A 22,841-nucleotide genomic window follows, 5' to 3' on the forward strand; every position below is an offset into this window, starting at 1 on the left:
CAACCCCATGCTGCGGTAAGGAGACTTGAATCCAGGCCTTTTGTTAGATGTAGAAACATCAGTTTTTATGGCTCTCTTATTTTCCACAATAATTACAGCAAAAGTAAGAACGTTTCTTTTAGGGTCTCCAGTGAATGCGAGTAGAGTAAACATACACAGGAGGAAATGTAGTGATATTTTTTCCCATAAAATGCAGAGAGAAACGAGACATTTAAAAATCTGCATTCTGTAGTGCCATATGGAAAAAGAAACGGTAATAACTTTTGTCCTTTAAAAAACCATAGAGCAAAAATCCAGTCTAATGAGGTAGTGGTTTGTGTTTGGAGATGGGGGATGGAGAGTTGTCGGCTGAATCTAGCTGGCTGAATAGCTGACAATAACCGTCTGTGACACTTCCCTGCCGCAGGAGTCGTGGGCGCTAGTGTATTGTGACAGAGTGCAACCTTTAAAGGCCAGCGATTGATGCACAACAGCGCCCAAACCCAGCGACTCAGCCTCTATCGGTCTCCTCCTCTCGTCTGCGGTGAGCACGCCTAAAAGCATTCATGACCTCACAGTATACACACACAGGGACAAGACTTTACTGCTCCTCTTGTAGACTTTAAAGAATTAGTGTCCCTTTGTGAATCTCGAATCCGGGCAATAACTCAGTCATCATTCGCCTTGAACATTATGGTCAATTACAAAATCTGTCTGACAGTTGCCAATTAGTGTGGCACAGCCTTTGGCACTACATGTGTACAGATTATCTCGCCTGCATGGAAAACAAAATCCTCTACTGCCACCTGCTGGTTAGGGTTACTTAAACAGAGAGCAATAAAAGCAAATTCTTAGCTGACATCTCAGGCTTTTTATTCCGGCTTGAAGATGTGGAATTTTACTCATCCAAATACATCCATCATCTAATTTTCACTTAGATAATTTAGTTGATGATCAGTCTGCTAGTGCTGCCCTCAAGTTAGAAAGAGAATGAATAAAAGGCAATAAAACAACCCGGGAAAGAAAGGCAAGAAAGTCAATAAATCAGATCAGTAACTAATCAAAAGATGATGTTTCTGTGTGTGTATACCTCTCATAGATGGTCTTGAGAGTAACCTGATCAGACATCCCATCAGCCTCTTCCAAGTACAGGATGATCCATGATGTCCTGTAAGGCCACTCTTCTGTCAGGTTTATCCATGACGCCAGTCGATCCCAGTTGAAGATGATGTGATTGGCGCGTAACAGACGACCTGCCAACAACGAATCAGAGGATTAGGGGCCACAGAAGTCACTTCCAATCTGCTTAATAACAAACATTTTCTTTTGGCTGCATCATTGACTTGTATAACATATAATGGTTTTGCTCACAAGCACTAATCAGCTATAGGGGCTTGTTATGCCAACTTGCTTAAAAACAAACTGTCAGTGGTAGTGCCAACTGTTTTTAATCTTCTACTCTGTTCTATTACTGTACCCCTTGTGTAATTTATTATAATATATTTATAACCTCTAAATCCTAAGTCTGCCAAGCCTTTGTGGTTAAAATAAAATTACTGTTTAAGCTTACAAGCAAAATGTACTCTTCATTAAAACAGAACTCTTGAAGCGCGGATGTTGATGTAAAAAAAAAAAAAGGCTTTATTACTGTAATAATATGTACAGTTCCCAAGCAGATCATGGTTAATTCCTCACCTGTAATAGAAACAATGTTGAGCAGCCTCCTCATGGTCTGTGGGCTGATGTCACAGAACCAGTCCTCGGTCACCAGCAGCTTGGTCAGGTCGAAGGACATCTGTCTGGTGAGGGTCCTCTGCATCTGACGCCGTCGGTATGTGTCCTTAGCAGACAAACACTCATTAGCATGAGGCTGGAGATGGTACATGCTGCATTTTACTTCACAATAAGTTACATAATGGATCGCCAAAAAACACTTTACACGAGGGACGTCCAACTCATTTTATATCGTGGGCCACACTTTGATCTTAAGTGGACAGAACCGGTGAAACTACATAATAAATGCATAAAATTACAGGAAAGGTTCTTCTAAGGTTCTTCTATATTTATAAAAAGTCTTCATAAATACAGTTAAAAGTTTAAAATCTGTGCCCACATTCACATTTTCTAAAGCTGTTTAATGAGCCAGATTGGAGTCTTTGCCGGACCGACTTTGGCCCACGTGCCTTATATTTGACACCACTGGTTCACAGTATATAATAAAGGGACCAGGAAAACAGGAAGTGTATTCTAGCCACACATGGAAAAGAAATACAGCAAAGGAACCATAGAGAGCCATAAATTTTTCCTGTTTAATGTTAGACTTCTAAACTGAAACTGCAGCAGTTATTGTGGACCCTGACTGATGTTTGTGAGAACGCACCCTTACTGTCCCGCTATGTGCATCATGAGACCAGAGGAGAGGTTTCATGGTCACCATGTGATCTAAGACCATTTTAAGAACCTTTGCTTCATTAGACTACGACTACATCTAGATGGGATCATTTCTATATTATTCCACATACCCCATATTTGAGAGAGAGATTTTATTTTAAAGTATCAGCAGCACCACAATAATTTTTAACAGCAAACACTACCTTACTCTCAACATAATCCAGTTAAGGTTTATACCGATAAGCCCTATAAAAGAGATGTACATGGGTTTCTTTCCTTCCATATAACCAATCTCTTAATGGCCATGACATACACAGCACTAAATCTCTGTGACTGCACAGAAGAAATCAAAGAGCCGCTGTCCAACACTGAAAAGTCATGACACACAGGCAAGCTATTGACACAGATCTACCGGAGAACATCTGTGATGATTTCAGACAGCTGCAATGGTCATGAGCCAAGACAAGCCTTTTGGTTGACTTTGAAGTTGTAACACCAGTCTCATGACCTCTTTCTCAGAGAGATGAAACATATGGCCACCGCTCAGTCTGAACCAAAAAGGTCTATCATAGAGACACCTCTTTGGGGCTAGCTTTTTGGTATTTATTAACTTTTGCTGTAGCTTCACAGCGTCAATGGTTTATTTTGATGATTCCTTGAAGTGCTAAGAAATACTAAGCAGCAATTAGTTTCAATCCAATAAATGTTAAAATACTACAGAGATATTTACAGCATCACACTTAATTCAAGAAGTCACAGAATTTCAGTGTGGAGAGAGCTCATAGTCAATTTGCCCTCCTGCCCCCTCATTTTAATCTCCACTTCTAGAAATAGGGCCCTCCTGCCAAGTGCTAGCTAGCGGCATATAAAAAGAGAATGCTGACCTGTATTAAAGGGGCCAACATCAATAATGGAGGATGCTGGGTAAACCCAAGGTACAACCAAATGTCAAACAAACAAACAAACAAGAAAGGAAAGTGGGAAGGAAAGGGGGGATTGGGGGGAAGGTCTCATAGGAGGGTGGAAGGCATCAGCGACAGCAGCAGAGTCACTTAGCCTCCTGCCAGCAGACCTGGTGCCAGTGTTTTGTCACAGGGACCCACTGCTGCTAGGCCTTGTCATTAGGCTGTGGCAACGCAGCAGGAAGGATAAACAGCCATTACATCAATTACACCAGGAACCTTGGCCGCACACCGAGCACCTCTCTCTTTTTGTCTCTGTGTGTCTCCTTCTGTCCTCTGGCCTCTGCACCGCCTGCCAACACCACGCCTGTACTGAACCCCTCCTCCTCCCTCCTTCAGGGAGGAGGCTGAAGAGAGATAGCAGTGAAGGTTTCTCAGCCAGAATATCTCACACGAAGCCAATGTTTTCTGGTCAAAGAGCAGTGAACTGGCAGCTTTTTCATTTTGTTTGATTAATATGTAGAAATCAAACGTGAATATTAAGTACTTTCCTAAACAGCGTGGGTTTTGGGGAAATTATTGAAACAAAAAAAAAACCCTGCCTGCTTTCATATTGTGTCCAAAGCTTCTTCAATGTGCTATTGCAGCCTTTTTGATTTGGGTATTACAGGCTGGTGCAAGCAGTGAACACTCCCTGCTTAAAGTAGAATTTGGACTAATGACACTTTGGAGTTTTTTTATTTGATTTTTCTTTTTATTAACAATCTGTTTTGAACTACCACGGCTCTTCCTCGTCTTCTTAACTTACAAACCTAAAGTTAGGAAATCAACCACTGATGTGTGTTTGTAAATCCCACCAAAATATTACATGTAATACTTTTTTTTTTACAAACTTGACTTGAAAAGCTGTTACCCTGCGGTTTAAGGCATTCTTGCTGCCAAGTTTGGCCTGGTCTTGAGCCAGGCTGCTTTGAGACATCTTCTTGTCCGTGTCTTCATGCCATCCTAGAGAAAGGGATGAAGAGGAAAAGTCAAAGTGTCAACAGAGACGATCAAGCATCACCAAGTATTAGATGTAAAACAGTTTATGAAACTATGAGTTTATAAAATGCCTCAAAGCTCTGTGTAAACCTACTTGTATATATTAAAGTGACCATATTATGCCCAGTTACAAGTTTATAACTTTAATTTGTGGGTCAACTAGAAGGGTGGGTCATGGTTTTCCCTTTACTATACAGGACCACTTTTTATTATCTCACTGAAACGTATCATTTCAGCTGCTGCCTCTTTAAGACCCCACTTACAAAAATTCCAATCTACTCTAGATGGGTCAGCTTGCCTGGAGCGTTGGCTAATTAGCGTAGTTCTATGAGGAGGAGCTGCCTTCTTAGAGCTAAATGGTAAATGCCCTGCATTTGTATAGTGCTTTACTAGTCCCTAAGGACCCCAAAGCGCTTTACACATCCAGTCATCCACCCATTCACACACACATTCACACACTGGTGATGGCAGCTACATTGTAGCCACAGCCACCCTGGGGCGCACTGACAGAGGCGAGGCTGCCGGACACTGGCGCCACCGGGCCCTCTGACCACCACCAGCTAGTGGCTAGTGGCTAACAAAATCCTGGGGTGTAGCCAAGAATATGATCCAGAACAAAAAAAGTCTTGCAGAAGTTGCTACCTTACATAAAGCATAACCTTGGTGCAGAGATGATCATGAGCAAAGGAACAACCCGTTAAAGACATTTGCGAATCTAGATTGCTTTCTTTAAAATAACAGGATCAAGAACAGTGCCCGTCGGTATATTTTTCTACAAATGTACTATGAGGGAATTGCTAACAAAAAAGCATTCACATCTACAAAAGCTTACAAATTTTGATGCCTCAGTGTGACAATTCCAATATACTATTGCTCTGGCTTGTGAAATTAGCCCCACAATGTGCTAACATTGTTATGGGGACACTGCCAAAAGTAATCAATTGGTTATTGGGTTCCTCACATGGGGGAAGTGCACATTGTTTTTGCTCTTGCAACCAGTAACAGAAGACTTAGTGTGTTTGCACTTGGTGAGACATTTTAGAGTTAGCATGGCTTCAACAAGTAAGTAAAAATGGTGTGTCAAACTAGCTACTGAGTGGAAATGTTTGTTTTATTGTGACATAGATGTGGGGGAAGTAACACTTGACCTACAAATGAGGTGCTTTAAACTGTTCAGTAGCAGCACTCTATTGTGGGAGAGATTAACTCCCTTTGTAGTAAACTTTGGGTGTAACTTTGCAGACTTTTTCACACACAAAAAGCTATATAACACACTAAAAGACGACAGTAAAGAAAAAAATAAAGCACTTTAAAAGGAAGACGTGTAGCCTTTGTCGTCTACCTTCACCAGACAGTGGCTCCCCGTTGGTGGGTGCTGCCATGCTCATCTTTTTAGCTGTGTTAAATCCTCTGCTGTTGAGGAACACGGGCAAGTGGACAATGTTTCTCATGTAGTCGTGTCCATTGATGTTTGAGTCTCTTAGCACACTGTTGAGGTTTTGGTTGATAGCTTTGATGATAATATGGGGGTCACTGGCAAAAATGGAGATAAAAGGGCCTTTAGAAAAGAGGACCCTTACCTGGAAAGAAAAAGAAACACCATAAGAAAGTTTTTCAGTATCTTTCAGTTGCATTAAATATATGTTTACAATCTAATCACTCCATGATGCGACACCTCGAGGTAGTCAGTCAGCTGTAGTACTTAAACATAATGACTCCTGTGAGAGCTGACTGTCCACAGCACATGGTGCTGGGGAATTCCACTCGACTAACTAAGAGACATTGTCCAAGTGTCACAGGACATCAATTTGTGCTAGATGCAGTGCTGGTTTGGTAACCCGTAGCCAACAACCCTAAGGCTCGCCTGCAGGACGATGAACCTCCTGTCCAAAAGCAGCTGTCAGCAGAATCAAGTGAAAATGTTTTCACATGATGTCTGCATCTTTAATGCACATGATCTGTTAGCAAAAGTACACAGACTGAGAGAAAAAAAATTACATTTAGTTAATTGACAAATGTGTTGTTTGAGTCTCTCTCAAAAGAAAAAGGTTATGGAGTGACTGGGACATGCTTGCAGAGATGAGAAGATTGCATTAGCACACAGGAGGCTGCCGTCTTCCCTGGAATTACTTCACCAAATAATAACATTTGGCTAAAGGAAATTATATTAGAGCAGCTGGGAAAAAGAATCTAAACTTGGAGGCAAGCTGAGGCAGCTGGGAACACCAAGGTGGCTGCAGTGCAACAGAGATGTGTGGTCTCTGTGTGCACAGGTGAAAGACCCACTTTGTGTTTAAACCACATGGCAGATGCTCTAAAACTCTCTGGCTCATAGTTATAAATTTTCTTGAGCGGCAGATGTCAAAAAAATCTAATTATTCCATTATCTTGTTTTCAGTCAAGAGGAAGCTGCTCTAATTGTTAATCTGCCTGTACTGACGCACATGAAAACACGCACCGTGTCCAGCATCTGCAGCACTTTGTCCTGCTCGCAAGCATCTAGCCCATCAATGATAACCGCCATGCGTGTCTGGTTCTGGGTAAAGCCATCGATAGTTTTGGCCATTTTTGACATCAGCTCCACTTCATGTTTCAGAACCTGTGAGACATAAAAAACCCCAAAACAAATCAAAGCCAATTCATTTTCTATGAACTAAAGGAAATCAATTGAATTAGAAAGCACAACTTCATAATTTCATAAGCAAACTGAATGCCCCACTGTCATGGCAACAGGATGTCAGAGGATTTCCATTTTCTCTTGATTATGTACAATTACTAAATTACCTTCATAAACCCTTCACTCTTGAGTCTATGCAAGTTGTTGGCAGCACTGTGCAGGCGTTTCCTCTGGGAGTTGAGGACAGAGTCAGCCACCTGCCACCAGGTCTTACAGTTGAGCAGCAGGGCCAGGCCAACCATGCTAGCCATCGCAATCAGCACTGCATTTACTGTCAGATTCCTAGGGTCCACCTGAGGAACCAAAAGATAAAAAGTAGGACTGAAACTCTGACACATACTGGGTAGGCTCTCTTCTTGTAAGGCTATTTCAGACCAGGATAAACAAAATACACCTACACAGTATTTTTTTCAGAGAACTAAAAACACCTACCTTAAAAATAGACAACAGTGCCACACCAGTGATCAAGCACCCTAGCGTCAATGCAAAGAGTACAAATGAGGGAACACAACATGTTTTCTTCCATTTTTGACCTAAGGGGTTCACAGAAAGGAGACAGTAATATTACACAGATGCACAGAGGGCACAACACACCTTCACATGCTAAAAATACATCAAGAAGGATATAAAGACTTTTTAAGTTGAATAAAACAATGAATTAAAAAAATTCCTGCTACATCAGCAGCTACCGGTGTTTATACTGGGCTTACTGGGAGTTCTGGTCCGGAATCTACTCTGGAGCCTGCTCCTTCTTTCTATTCATTTACTTTCACCATTATCTTGCAAGTTTGTTTTGTTTATCATTTGTTGTTTGCTGTTGAAGCAGGTTAAAACCACTCCTGCATGACCAAACCAAATGTAGCTAACTAAGAGGGAGACAGATGTCGGGAGATTGTTTGCACAGCTTTCTTCAAAGGTCTATTTACTGCGACACAGGTATCTCTTGGTCTCTCGAGCGCTTTCTTTCATTTGTATTTCCGTCATATTTTTTGCCCACAATGACTCACCATCACAATTTGTGCAGTGGTTCACCAAGAAAAGTCCACAATGCTTATAAGACTCCCACAGAATTCCCATCATTAGAATTTTACACAAGTTCTGATTAATAAAAATACATAATTTATATTATTTATCCTTTGCTGAACTGCAGCACGTTTAAAAAAAAACAGCATTTAGTTATATAGTGTATTATTTGTAAATGTAATATTCTTTATTGTCTCAGTAAACTTTTTCTTTACGAGTCCTGACATGACTCATAAAAAAAGCCAGTAACATCACCTTGGATCTCATCACTCTTGAAAACCCTAAACAGCCGGGTGGCTAAGAAGCCAAACTCCCTCTCGCAGGCATCTGACAGCGTTGCAATCATTTCAGCCATTGACGTCTCTCCTCCAACACTGGACAGGCGATTATAATCAGTAAACAAGAACCTGCATAAAGAGCGAGAGAATGCAGATCAGTATTTAGTTTAATATCATCACTACAGCAGACATATACAGAGTTAGTCGACTGTGCTAACAAATGCATTGCATTTTACAACTTACAACAAGAAAATTGTGAAGGTGTATTTTATGTGTTGACTACAATAAATCGAGTGGATGTAGTTCTGTGTCTGTGCATCATTGTCACCTGACAGGAAGGGCGCGGGTGGTCTGCTCAGGGAGTTCACGAGGGTTGACAAACATCAGTTTGAGCAGCAGCTCCAGGTAACCGACATGACGAGCGAGCCGGGTGCTGATGACCCATGCCCAGTTCCAGCTTTCCCTCTCACGCCGGCTTCCGAAGTACACCAATACTAAATGCAAAGACATATCACAGTCAACAAAGAAAAAAATAACATTGTCCACCTTACTCCATTTAACCAATATCTGTGATTACTTTATCTTCTTAAACCTCAAAAGGTTTGGCTTCTGAAATTCAGTAAGATTTTTACCAGGACCAAGCCTCAGTGACAAAAAAAAAATGTGACAGGCAAAATTTTTCAAATGCTGTCAAGTATGGTGTAACCAGGATGATGATGGAGTAGGATTGGTTGTGCTTCTTGTTAAGATTTTACGAATTTAAGACACATTAAAGCATTCACCAAACATGCAAAAAATGCCCTGCTTCAAGACCAGGAGGAGACTTAAAACTCTGGGAGGGTCACAAACAGCATGCAGGATAAAAATCTACTAAATCAAATACATGCTGTGGCGCCCCCTTGTGAATATGAAAACAGCCGAAAGACGTTTCTTCACGCTTTAGTAAATTATGATTCAAACAAAGGCTGATCTGTAAGCACTGAGCTGGATCTTTAAAGCATCCATTTTTCTCTTTATTTTGTTCTTAATTGTTATTTTTCACTCATTGTTCCTATTTTTTATTTTTTTTGCTTTAGTCAATATTTCTATACTGTCTGCAGTGGTTGCTTGACTATGTTTCTACTAGTAATTGTCTCTGTATTAGGATAATAGAAGACCCCAAAAGCCTAACCAGGGACAAGATCTGCAAATTAAGTTTGGCTAGAAGTCCTAGCGTAGCAATGTTTACACGTAATGTCCACTAAACGGAATTAAAATTTAATAGTAGCTAAGCTGGTAATTTTTTTAAAAGGGGTTCATTACAACACTGTCACTGACTCATTATTAAAAGGCTTTGATTTACAGTTTAGATTAAATGTTTTTGCACAGCATAAAAACACGCCACACTGAAACAGGGGTCAAAATATTTTCCAGTTAAAGAATTCTGCTTGACATTCTCTTTGGACAGCAGGCTGACCTTTTATTCTCATCTCACTGCAGAGTGATTCAAATCAAAGCAGAGTTTTCCCACAATCATTCAGTACCCAGTATTCAAGCCGGTCTGTCTCCTCACCGAAAAAGATGTAGAGCAGGGCGAGGAGGCTGAGCGAGACCGCGATCGCCAGTTTGGGATTAACAGTAAAGCCCAGAACGATGGCCACTGAGCCGCAGAGCAGCAGGGTGAGGAAGACTACCAGCCATGAGAACTGGAACAATGGCTCTATCTGCTGGCCTGCAAATGTCTTCATCTCATCTGTTGAACAAGAGAAGAACGGAGAGGCGAAAACAAAAAAGAAATTTAAAAAACAATAAAAAGTACTTTCCACATCCCAGTACCACTTTATTCTCATCCAGGAGAATACATACCCTCCAGTTTCTTAAGAAGGAAAGACTTGCCACTGCCCCACTGAGCATACAGGCCAACGCAGATAGGCGGCTGCATCGTGGGCTCACTAAGGATGTCTGCTAAAGCGCTGCTATACAGGTCATAACCCAACATGTCTCCATCAGACTCAGTGGGGGACAGGTGCTCTGAGAGAAAGTTAGGAGGAAAAAATATTCAGAGAAAATAAACAGCTTCTTTTCTCAAATTCTGAACGTAAATTCTCCTTTTTTAGTTTGCAATGTGAAATGTGTCGTACTCGCTCCAAATATCTGCGTCAGGATGCTTTTCTGGTGGGTGCAATCGATGTTGTACGGTGTTTCTCCAGCTTTGTTGGGACGGTACAACAGGCGGCCATCTTTCGGGTTCCTCAGCAGCAGCTCGGCCAACTTTCGGCTACGCCCTCGAATGGCGATGTGGAGAGGCGTGTCTCCTTTCTGAGAGAAGAAAACACAGAGCTCAGTTAATGACTGTTCACTCCAAGCTGAGAACACAATCTAAAAACAGAAGCAAGACCAAGCGTGCTTTAAACAGTACCTTGTCCACTGAAGACACCTTGGCTCCTTTATCCAGTAGCAGTTCCACGATCTCTATGCTCCTCATTTTCGTTGCTTTGATAAGCGGCGTCTCTCCCTCCTAAAACCCAAACAAACACAATCACTCAATTAACTTTACAATGATTTCCCTTCAGAACTTCAGAACCACATCACCTTCGTATGCAGCAGACTATTTATTACATTACACACTGTTAAATTTCACAGCTTGGCTAAATCAATATGGGACTAATAATGTACAAAGCACAAAATAATCTATGCCTGAGGTTATTTGTTATCAGAGAGATGCAGCATGAACTCAGAGCAAGGGTCAGGCAACATATAAAAAGATTGAGGGGTAAAGTTGTGAAATAAAGTATTATACAGTCTTGAGAAACCCCTCATTTCTTAATATTTGCTTGGAAAGTCTGAAATAGGTGTAGCGATTTTTCGAGTCATGTCCAAACATATATGGATACAGAGTATATAAAGTATAGAAGAGTTTGCGTAATTCTAACAAGCATAAAATATTTGGTGTGACCACCATTATTCTTCAAAACAGCCTGAACTCTCTTGTGTAAGCTTACTTTTAATTTCTTTAGGTAGTATTCAGCTGTAGCTCTCCAGGCGTCTTAAAGGTCATTTAAAGCTCTTCTTTGGATGTTGGCTGCCTTGTTATTTTGTTCTCTGTTAAGATGATCCCACACTGCTTTAACAATGTTGAGGTTCGGGCTCTGGGCAGGCCAAATGCATTTCTCTGTTCCTTGCTGGATTTGTTCCCATTTGTTAGGAGATTACTTTACTGTTCACCTCATGCTCCACTTGTTCAGTTTCTTTATTTATTTGTTTACTTATTTTTATTTTGCACACCTGAGATATGCTAAGTTTTTCAGCTCTCTGGAATCACCTACAATTTTATGTTTGTGTAAACTGTGTTATTGTTGAGATTTTATACAGATAAAACTAAAATAAAAAACAGAACAAGTATTTTGTTTTTTGCAGTAGGCTTATTGTAAGAAAATGCCTGAAGATACAATTTAAAATTGGGTCTTTGCTAAACTGCCTCATGTGTAGACATAACACTGTGTAGACAATGTGTTATGTGTAGACACAACACCGGTTCATCCTTGACTTAGGTGTCTTTTTTTGACCGGTTTCTTGAATGACTCATAGGTCAGTGTTAAGTGGCTTAAACAAAAACAATGCCTCTGAAAATGCTGTGGTACAATGACTGGACTGAAAATGAGTGAGAAAGCAGCCAGTGTACAAAGACAGACTCTGAAAAACCTTTAGAAAGCCTGGAAAACATTTTTGAAAATGAAAGAATTCCTCTGGAAGCAAAATATAAAGATATCACGGTGACTTTTGCACAGTATTGTATAAATCTAAGGTTTATTTTTATTTATTGTTATCCTCACCATTTGTTTAGTGAAATCCAGTTATAAAAGTGTTGCTATTTAGAAAACGCTCTGTAAAAGTGAAGGTTACAGCCTTCCAGATAATAATTTGTCCTCTCTGAACTTTGTATGGAAACATATTTGCTGTTGTTGTCTCTGAATAATGGCCAAAATAAAAAAGAACAATGAATCAACACCACACATTTAAAAATAAATAAATAAATACAATTATATATAAATACCAATACCATGTTTTAAAATTTGATTTTCTGGAGGTTTTAAATTGCAACATAATCAAGAAATCAAATTAAAGAAGTTCAAAGGTCAAGAAAGATACCTTGGTGGCGCTCTCGGTGTCAGGGTTGCACTGCAGAATGTCTCTCACCATGGTAGCATTACCTTTCTCCACTGCCCAGTAGAGGGCAGTCTTTCCATCCTGATGAAAAATAAAAGCTTTTTTTGTACTAACAACAACAAATTGCATTAACAAAATCCCAAATAAAATAAAATATATATGGTTTAATATGCATAGCTGGGAATGCAGCATATTATGCTGTACTGTGCATATTTTTATGCACATTAAGGTAGGTCTATGCAACAACAACAAGAAATATCTGTAATTCTAACCCATGGGGAAAAGTTCACTTTACTGAGAAACAATAGGGATAAGTAAACAGTACTGATCAGTAGGGTGACATTTTACACCGAGCACATGAGAGGGCAGAAGGAGAGGAGCTTCTACCTGGCCCCTGGCGTCAATATCAGCATATTTGTTCAACAGAGCTCGCACTATCTCCACATGACCTCCTCTAACTGCTCCTATCAGCATTGTTTCCCCACTCTGCAAGAGAGAAACCAGAGAAAACCAAACAGAGAAAAGTGAGTTGTATTTTATTTCCATTGTATTTCATATCAGCCACTGCTGCTGCTACTGTCAAACATCTCACCCTGTCTGGAACATTGACGTAGGTTCCGGCATCAAGCAGGTCCTGCACAATTTCTGTGTGTCCCTCCTTGGCAGCGATGGTAAGGGCTGTGTTGTGGTCTTTGTCTGTCTTGTTAACGTTTGGGTTCCTCTTCAGCAGCTCTTTGACGACCTCTGTGTAGCCGCCTTTCACGGCTACGATCAGAGCCGTCATTGAGTTCTGTGAAGCCAAGGAAAGAGGCATATTTAGACATCATTCGAACCCCTTTTTGCTATTCATTCCTATTATCAAACAAAAAATGTGCAGTTATCAGTAAAGATCATCCTTTCCCGCATGCCTGTTTATTTCAGGAGCTTTAAGAGACAATACACCCTTCTGTCAATGAACAATCTAGCTTAAAGAGCCTAATAACCCGGGTTTTGCAAACTCCACAGTCTCTTAGTCACTGCCTTTTAAACTGCTCTGTAACATTAGCTATGACAGTTCCATCCGATTACTGATGCAGCACGTAAAAAAAGCGCATCATTCACTTTGTATTAGCATAGATGCAACATGACTTGAAGCAGCACAGATGCACTACATTGCAGAAATCATTTGGGGGGGGTTTAAGATTGTGTTTTGTTCGTGTGGAAATAAAATAAATAATGCTGCTACTCAAACATTCCAGACACAAAATAATTAAGAACACTATTTTTATTAATAATAAAAGTGCCTTTGCTGAAACCTTTAGTGGCATCATCACAACTAATGCCAAATGAAGTTCTTGAGTACTTACATCTGTGTGGAGTAGTCCTTGAAATAAATGACAGCACTGTCTTGTTTATAGTTATGTGAACTACAGCTGAGGTGCTGCCTAATGTACAGCTTGACTCGTAATCAAAATAATTTACACAGAAAGGAAAACACTCCCTTTGACACAGTGTGTCCATTTTTATATGAAACAATTAGCATCACTGCTGAATGCTACTGACAGTCTACTTACTGCTCCTTCCTGGTCTACATCAGCTCCATTGGCCAAGAGGTGCATCACACAGTCATAGTGGCCCTTCCGGGCTGCCCAGATCAAAGGAGTGGTGCCATACTACAAATAAAAAATGACAGAGTGCAAGAGATGATTCAATCAACAACCTAGAGATTGATTAATCATGAAGGAAGGGCAACAAATAAGAGGCCCAGGACAGAGGAAAGGCACTTGGGGAATAAGAATGTTCTTTTAGACCGAGTCCTAACCACAAAGCACATCTTATGTGGGATTTAAAGCAAGTAAATAATGAGCATCTGTCAGTATGTAGTTACCTTGTCTGAGCAATTGACCTTGGCTCCGTGCTCCAGCAGGAGACGGACAATCTCTGCGTGGCCTCGACCTGCCGCCCAGATAATGGGGTAGACGCTGTACTGTTGGGGCAGAGGACAGCCGTGTAGTCATGCTGACAGTAACTAATGATCAGTGTTAAGCCCGCGGTCATACAAATGCTTCAAGCTGTAAAAGCAGATGATGGGGAGAGGCAAAGCACTGCGGTGCTTACCCCTTTTTTATCTTTAATTCTCAAATTTACTGACTTTTACCACTTATTTAAAATGAGACATTTCTCTCTATTTCCCTGCATTTACACAGAGTTTAAAATCATAACAAACAAACCAAATAATGTCTTTATTCAGATTATCAGATCACAGATGCCCAAAGATTTCAGAAGACACAGATAACATACAAATAACAATGCTGTGTTGAGTTTTTATACCTGTCCAGTGATGTTAGGGTTGGATCCTTTTTCCAAAAGCAGCTGGGCCACATCTGTACGACCTTTATAGGCTGCCCACATGAGAGCAGTCCAGCCTCCCTAAGTAGAAAACACAGATAATCTAGTTCAGCTAGTGAGGAGTTTAAGTGTACACGATCAGAAAACAGCAACACACACAACACATGTAATATTCAGTTTATTTTATTATAATAAAGAGGAAGACAAACAACAGTACTGACCTTACAGGCTAGTACAGATCTAGACAGATTTTGTGGTTGGAAAATGTGCTCTTTAAAGATGACGTGACCCAGTAAGTGAAGTATCACACAGTGTCGTTTATTATAATCCCACTGTGATGACTGACTGTGATCTCTCCTACGCAGCTTAGACACACCATGAACGCCAATGAGTCAGCCCACCTCCTGACTCATTGCCATGGAGTTGCAGAGGCCAAGGATTTATAATGTACATGTCTGGTACATAATACGAAAGCAAATGTATCCTTTGATACACGGTGATACATAAAGACTGTTAGTTTTCACTATCCTTACTGTGTTTTTTAACATTTCTCCCAGGATTTCAGCCCAGTTAGGAACAACATGTAGATCATATTTCCTAAGCATTGCTTTTAATCTTATTAATACAGAAAAAAGCTTCTATAGTTTGGTTACTGTCGAGTCTTTGCCTCTGACGAAGTAACTAAATCATATCACTGCCCATGCAAAGACAACCAGAGCCCAGTAAATGGGATTACTACTAGAAAGGAGCCATCAGACAGAAAGTAATTTAATTTTAGGTCGATTTCCAAGCTAATGCATTACTCTGTTCAACCAGCAGTGGAACTGTCACATCAAACAGAAAGCATTAATAAATATAAAAGGAATATATACCATTTCAGTAAATTCATAAGACTGATTTGAGGTCTTTTTCTTTTCTGTTGTTAAGCTATCTAGCCTTTTTTTTTTAATATTATCGTAAATTAAGTCATTTTGGTTGTGCTTGGAGCTTGTTCCAGCTCAGCAATATACCCCAAATACATTTAAGACTTTATTTGGTAACACTGATTGAAAGTAAGGGGAGTTAGTGAGGAGCTAAAGCAAAACAAAAGGCTATTGGCCAATACGTAACAGGTGTTGGATCACGTTTCACCCACAAGGCTAGCTAGATGTTGGGAGCCCAGTTTTCTAGCCAAATTTCATTTTTGCTCCTTTGTATTTGTAGTACAGTAAACACAAACTTTACATATTTTAAATGAGGAAAAATTTCACACCGTCTACATTCTCACCATGTCTCTGTGCTCAAGGTTAGCATTGTTCTCCAGCAAGTCCCTCACCACCTCGATGTGTCCCTCCTTAGCTGCCGAGATCAGCGCCGTCCAGCAGTCCTGTACACAGACACTACCTGTTACTTTGAGAACTCCCATTCTCTAAATCCAGTTGACAGAGCATCTGTCAGAGCAATAAATGGGACGCTCGAGGATGGTTAGAAAAAAAAAAAAGAAAACCGCACCTACCAGCTGGTCGTACCAGGTGCTCATGGGAACGCGGTGTCGCATCGAGAGACAAAGGTGTCACAGAGCGCGAGTGTGAGACACGGACAGGACTACGAAATGGAAAACTTCCTCTCTCTTCTTTGACTTTGAGTGCGCCATGTGTAATAATAGGTTACATTACGTGAGATGTTAATAAGTGGTGTGAGAGCAATGCATGCGTGCGTCGAAGTAGGAGGCTGCATGCGTGCGTGCGTGAGTGTGTGCTGGGATCTGAAGTCGCAGGGTGTTGGCTAGTGAGTGGATCCTGTCATTTACTCAAATGAGCGAAGGTAAAAGTATGTAATAAGCTGTCATTATGGCTCATGACGGATCATAACAGCTGAGGGCTAAGCCCGAATGTGGTGAGTTCAGCAAGATGGAACATCAAGGCCACTAGTTATGTCTTCTTTGTCAAGTGGATGATGTGGTTTAAATGACCGCACTGTTTTTCACCTGTCCCTCCATTCTGCGTACATTGCGTTTACTCATGTTTGGGGCTGTGCTCTTTATTAAGAGATGACACGTGCGTGTGCATTTGAGAACTTACAATATCGTCCAAGTTAACGTTGGCTCCTCTCTTAATGAGCTCCTGCACTATTTCCAGACTGCCCTGCTCTGCTGCCACCATGAGGGGAGTCTGTCCATTCTGAAACAAGGAGACGCGGAGTACAGGTGGTTGATTATCCAATACAAATGAAATAAGACGTCACTGGAACAAAATGACAGATAGGTCCAACGATTTTATGACTTCATGTACAGTAACATAACTGATTACTGTCCCATACAAGTCTACACGCTGCTTGATATTTTCCACATTAAGGGAGAGGTCTGGAATTGTCTCAATTTTTCTTTGTCAACAAATTCATGTAAAGCCTAAAATTACAAAATCTGCTCTACTCGGGTACCAGACTGTCTGTCGCCGCACAATTTTATTTCTTTAATCTTTTAACAACCTGCTATGTGCTCTATTTTTTTTTGGTAAATGCTCCTATATGTAACTCGGGACTCATTTGCAGGAAATTTAGCACTTTGTGGTAATTACAGCAACAGCAAGAGGGTGTCTATACAAGCACTGTGCATAAACTACAGCACCTATATAGACAAACATGGAAACAAACAGCAATGTGCAACAATCAGATTTTGGCTACATGAAAATACTTATTAGTAGTAGGATCGGTTCAGTTTTGGAGTTCTGGTCTTTTTGTAGGATTTCTTGACAAAATATCATCTCACTGGCATTATCCTTTAAGATTGTATATGTTGCAAATACAGGAATCAGGCTACTTACAGCTGCTACAATCGTACAGTGTACAGTACACATAGTGTGGAGATACTGCATTACCTTTTAATGGCCTCGGATGTTTATATTCCCTTCTAAGCTCTATCCCTCTGTGTCTTTCAGGGTATACTGCAATAACGTCCTATGAGTACTAAGTGCACATAATAAACAATTTCTTTACTGTTGTAAAACAGTAGCTGACCTTTTAGTTGCAGCGACAAGAGATATCTAAAATGTTATCTAAAATAATTAAGAACGCAAAAGATAATAAAATAATAATGTTTTATGAGTACTATATCTTCATCCATCCATTCATTTTCTTAGCTACTAGCTGGAGCCAATCCAAGCTGATTTTGGGTGAGAGATAGGAAACAGCCTGGAGAGGTCACCAGTCCTTCATAAGGCAAGCACAAACAACCATTCATATTCTCACCTAAAGCCAAGAATCACCAATTAACCTAACAAGTATGTTTTTGAACAGGAAGAGGACACAAACTCCACACAGAAGGATTTCAGTTTTCCTACATAACACCAACTAAAGTTATTTTAAAGAGCCTTTAATTACTGCTTATTCTTCCCTGAACTTCTAGAGCCAACATTAAGGCTGCTGTGATGTGGCTTACATCACTCCTGCTGTCCACATCCGTGAACATGTCCAAATGCGCTTTGATGGCAGCCAGGTTCTCCTCGTCCACATAGCTGAACAGACTCTGGACAGCCAGAGAGGTCATCTTTAGGGACGTGCTGGTATCCATGGTTGACAGCTAACCAGCTATACACCCCTGCAGAATGAGAGCAAAAGCAGCATTCACAATGAGCTAAAGAGCACAACAATAGCTTTGTGGCCTGTGCAGCTAAATATACAGCACTTCTAAGAGACAAACAAGAAGTTAAAATCGTGACCGGGAAGAGGTGTGGCGTGCCTTTGAAGTGATGCAGTGGAATAAATCACCACTGTCCAAACCCCAACTTGCATGCATACATACAAGCAATAACAATACAGCAGAAACTAGATGGTGTACACATTAAAGTATAATATTTAAGAAACACACATATAAAAAGTTCGACATGTTGCAATATCCACTCTAATGCAACTATATTATCGATCACAAATTATCAGGACAATTTTTTTTGAGCGTGCATTTCAGAGGTCATTACAAATCTTTTAATATCATGTTAAAGTATCATTATAACCATACTTACAATCTATTAAACAAGCTTATTACACAGGGATGAGCAGGGGCTGTTAGTTCTCTTCAGTTTCGTTCAGTCTGTCTGCTGAGGCTGAAAACACTGACTGAAATTTGTCCACTCAGTATAATGAAGGCTGAGCAATCACAAAGCTCTGCTCAAGATAGTTAACCAAGCCATCAAATACCAATGAAGACAAACAATAGTCTTTAAACTTTGACTCTCTGATGTAATAAAGGCTAGGACAATCGGTGCACTCGACTGTTTGCTCCAATTATATCAGAGCCAGCCTTTTCTACCCTCCTCCACTTCCTGAAATTGGACATTGCGGAACTTTTGTACACAAGAAAAAAGCAGAGTTCTCCCTAAAAGTACTTTAGCACCGATAGGAAAAAAGCAGTAAGACGCAGTGACTATATGACAAATCAATGCACATAACCCACTGGAGCGAGATTATCTATAATTGGAGTGAACCATTCTCAAGAATTATCCTAAACCCAGAGACAAGCATGTTTCTAAATTTACTGAGTCATTTTAAGCCTTTTTACCTTAACTGGACGGCCAAGGTTTGTTTTTTTCTTTGACACTTTAACTACTGGGTATTGACTTACTCTATATTTAGAAAAGATATTCCCAGTTTAAGATAAAATGGCACAAAACTCCCATAAATGTACTGTATAATATATCTGGACAAGAAAAAGCCCCTAAAATATGTTTTCTTTTGAAAGGGGTTTTTACAGGAATTAGGGATTCAGCCAATCGATAAAAGCACTCATTCATCATTCATCAAGTTGGGCTCTTTCCTAATGGTCAGACCTACTTCCTGCCACAGTAACAAAGAATTAATCAGCTCCATTCATTGCTTGTAAGTTGCCCTGGCAATGGGCTTTATATACGGCTCAATATTTCACCATAATCCTTCAGACAAGCAGCTCAAGCTCAGGTCAATAAACACTCAAATGTCACATGCCTCTTGGGCTGTCAGTACAAAGGCCTGGCAGTTTACTCAAATGCAGAGTAACCAATCAATGCAAATATTTAACCTTTTTTTTCTGAATTCTTTATATTTTCAGTCAGGGATCGCCTGGTAACCATTTGCCCATATTAGACAGTGCCAGGAAGAGGTGAGAAAAAAATCCTTTGTTTACAGTCAAAGCAATTGGAGCCTGTTGACACACCCTCCCCAGCTTCTTGCCTCTCAGCATAATGGGTGGACAAATACACCCAAGAACCAATCAGTAAACATTAAGCGCTCTCTCCCTGTTCAGCAGTGATCAGAGTGGAGCTCAATCGCATCTTTTTCACAAAACACATGCACACTAAAGCTCAGAGACAATAAACCAGTAAAAAAGAAAGAAAGAAAAAACATCAAAAATAAGCTGCTGGAGAAAGAAGGGAAAATAAGACCTACAATCTCCAGAAAACATTACTACAAAAGAAACTCTTACCTTCGTGAAGGGTAAAACTGGCAGTGGTTCTCTGCTCAGCTGCACACAGTTTCAACAAGCACTGCCAGGCTCAGGCTCAGCATCCCCCCCTTTTTACAAACAGCTGAATATTAGATGAGGGGGCTGGCCTACGCCCATCCTCACCCAACACAATAGAGGCACACAACCAGATATTCATTCATTACATGCAATGGCTTGGCACCGACTGATAAAGATAAAAGGCCAATTAGGATGTTTGGACTCATCTGTATGGCTTAATTTTACAGATAATGCAATAAAGTAGCATGGGAGCTGTCACTTTAGTATCACTATAATCACAGTGTTTACAATGACTCAGGTGCTGATCAATTAAAATTAAATATTAAACTAACCCTTTGAATCACCCAACAATATAGTAGAAAACCAAACAATTTACTGTTATTAATGAAAATGAACACAGTTCTTGTGAAAGTGAATTAGTGCTATAAAAATGATCTACACACAGGATTCTGGATACAAAAATAAAGAAAAACAAAGGATTACCAAATAAATCAGTCGATCACTGCAAGTTATTTTCTAACCCATTCTTAAATGTGACAATTTATCAAATAAATTGTGTTGCTGCCCTGACAAAACAAGAAACTGGCTTTAGAAGTTCGGTTTTCTGGCATTTTAATGTCCAAAAGTCAAATCGACCAAGAAAATAATAAATTCTAATCAGTAATGAAAACACTTGTTACTTGCAACCCAATTCTCTTTGTTTCCAGCTGGAAAACTGACATAAACATGACATTTATAGTGTTTATATAAAAACACAGAGCACTAGCTAACATCACAAACCATCAAATAAAACTCCACGTCAGCTGTTTGGTTATCTGAACGCATTCAAATGTTAGAAGGGAACTAAGCAACACTGGATAGGGTCTCTAAATTTAACCTGTCAGCTTTTTATGACCAGTCATGTGGGTATGAAACTGCTGAGGATTCAGTTCCCTTATGCATACCAGGGTCTGCTAATGTCATATGGATAAGCAAAAACTGTCTCATGTTTTTGATACACACAGAGTCTTAAACTGCTTGGCTGTGGGCTTTGCAACGTGCACAAAGTTCATGGACACAACAAACTGACAGGCAAAACACCGTATCAACATCGTGCCATTTAAACGATGTTGATACGGTGTATAATATAAAGTCACCAAGTCTATGGTGCGTTCACTGCTCTGACCCCCATGACTCTTAAAAAAAGAACATCTGTATGACGCGCATATAATCAGATGGCTTTAAATGTGACGAGGCGAAGAAAGGTTTAGAAATAGTGTGGCTCGGTTATTCCGGTGTCTTGACAAAGGTCTTTTGCAAACACGATATTGCAAACACAGCAGCGACTTCCCGTTCACTATCACTAGGAAGCAACTTGAAAACACAAGCTAGCCAAACCTGGAAACGGGCTAACAGGCTAGCGTTAGCTTTCCAACAGGTCCCTACATTTTTATTTATTTATTTTTTTATCTCCTCTAAAAAGCTGGAGAAAAGTACACCAACAATTTTTTAAAGTAGTCTTACCTACGCTGGGTTGCTCTGTATTTTAATTCCGGTCCAGATAATCCAGTCACAAAGTCTTCGTTTTTTAAGCCATAATATCTTTGCTTCTATTTGACAGAGGAGCCTCGACCTGCTACAGTAAGACTCCACCTCCTCGCACCCAAGAGTACAGCAGGGTAACATGTGGCAAGAAAACTAACAGGGGGGAAAAAGCGGGGAGGTGGGATTTGTTTTTACTGTACGACATTAATTTTACAGTTTTAACAGTAACTTTATAGGTTCTGAGTTTAAAAACACAACAAAATATTTTTCTGAATTCAACAAGTAGTTAAAATAAGCTTTAAGCACAAAGCTTACATGCTGTGCGTTGCTTTTAGGCAATTCTGTTGATATAAAGCAAAATATTTAGCTTTTTCTTTGGTCGCCTATTAAAGTATAATATAAATGCTGAACCTGAGTAAAGCATCTGGATACTCCCCCCAATTTGTACTCAATTCCCATTATGATGTGCATGGAGCAGTAGATGGATAATCTAATGATGATGGCAATTTTGTTACACTACAAAGCAGAAAATAAGGCCAATTCCTTTTGTTTGCCCCATTTTTTTGACTTTGGGTGGATGAAGGATATATCCACACAAGTCAAGTATTGTTTAAAAAAAAAAAAAGAGACAAAAATCAATAAAAGATAAAAACCCAATTGATAAATATGTTTTAATATATTTTAATGATTCTACTCGTGTTTCTCTTTAACATGCAAGAATCTTAACCTCCTAAGACCTGAACTCTTCCACGACATGCTTTTTTAATTTCTCTTTGATATTTGGTCACATTGGGGCCCAATGAATGTAAAAACAAAGAATTACCAGATTTTATTTATTTTTTTACCTTATTTTTGTTTTTAAGAAAAAACAAATTTTGATAGAACAGTAGCAGTATAATGTCCTCGTAAGTGGATATTAGACCCTTGTAGAGCAAAATTGTGTATTTTGGTCTAAATAACCCATGATTTAATGTCCACATATGTGGACGGCAGGTCCTAGGAGGTTAATGTTATATGCACATGTGATATATGCAGCTAAAGCCCTTTTGTACTAGTGTTTGCATTCATTTAAAAACAAATTA

The 22,841-nt window shown here is 39.9% G+C and overlaps 1 protein-coding gene across 8 annotated transcripts in view; it reads right to left on the reverse strand.

Annotated features, from left to right (window-relative positions):
• Positions 1 to 21,869, reverse strand: part of kidins220a (kinase D-interacting substrate 220a) — a 46,204-nt gene extending 24,335 nt beyond the window's left edge. For 5 of the 8 annotated variants that reach the window (XM_004540501.4, XM_076877797.1, XM_004540500.4 and 2 more), the window contains exons 1-23: positions 21,739 to 21,869; positions 18,181 to 18,339; positions 16,826 to 16,924; positions 16,033 to 16,131; positions 14,748 to 14,846; positions 14,305 to 14,403; positions 13,991 to 14,089; positions 13,030 to 13,227; positions 12,825 to 12,923; positions 12,420 to 12,518; positions 10,690 to 10,788; positions 10,412 to 10,589; positions 10,137 to 10,301; positions 9,844 to 10,023; positions 8,620 to 8,785; positions 8,269 to 8,420; positions 7,423 to 7,523; positions 7,098 to 7,283; positions 6,772 to 6,912; positions 5,656 to 5,893; positions 4,186 to 4,277; positions 1,675 to 1,819; positions 1,070 to 1,232 (exon numbers count right to left, since the gene is read on the reverse strand). In XM_004540501.4, coding sequence (XP_004540558.2) covers positions 1,070 to 1,232; positions 1,675 to 1,819; positions 4,186 to 4,277; positions 5,656 to 5,893; positions 6,772 to 6,912; positions 7,098 to 7,283; positions 7,423 to 7,523; positions 8,269 to 8,420; positions 8,620 to 8,785; positions 9,844 to 10,023; positions 10,137 to 10,301; positions 10,412 to 10,589; positions 10,690 to 10,788; positions 12,420 to 12,518; positions 12,825 to 12,923; positions 13,030 to 13,227; positions 13,991 to 14,089; positions 14,305 to 14,403; positions 14,748 to 14,846; positions 16,033 to 16,131; positions 16,826 to 16,924; positions 18,181 to 18,312 — 3,029 coding nt within the window. In that variant the 5' untranslated portion in view covers positions 18,313 to 18,339; positions 21,739 to 21,869. Of the gene's footprint in view, positions 1 to 1,069; positions 1,233 to 1,674; positions 1,820 to 4,185; positions 4,278 to 5,655; positions 5,894 to 6,771; positions 6,913 to 7,097; positions 7,284 to 7,422; positions 7,524 to 8,268; positions 8,421 to 8,619; positions 8,786 to 9,843; positions 10,024 to 10,136; positions 10,302 to 10,411; positions 10,590 to 10,689; positions 10,789 to 12,419; positions 12,519 to 12,824; positions 12,924 to 13,029; positions 13,228 to 13,990; positions 14,090 to 14,304; positions 14,404 to 14,747; positions 14,847 to 16,032; positions 16,132 to 16,256; positions 16,479 to 16,825; positions 16,925 to 18,180; positions 18,340 to 20,196; positions 20,279 to 21,738 lie in introns of those variants that run through there. The other 3 variants (XM_004540497.3, XM_076877798.1, XM_076877799.1) reach the window with 3 other exon arrangements.
• Positions 21,870 to 22,841: the final 972 nt, after the last annotated feature.

This window comes from Maylandia zebra, linkage group LG19 (genome assembly GCF_041146795.1).
Source record: "Maylandia zebra isolate NMK-2024a linkage group LG19, Mzebra_GT3a, whole genome shotgun sequence".
Classification (NCBI taxonomy): Eukaryota; Metazoa; Chordata; class Actinopteri; order Cichliformes; family Cichlidae; genus Maylandia; species Maylandia zebra.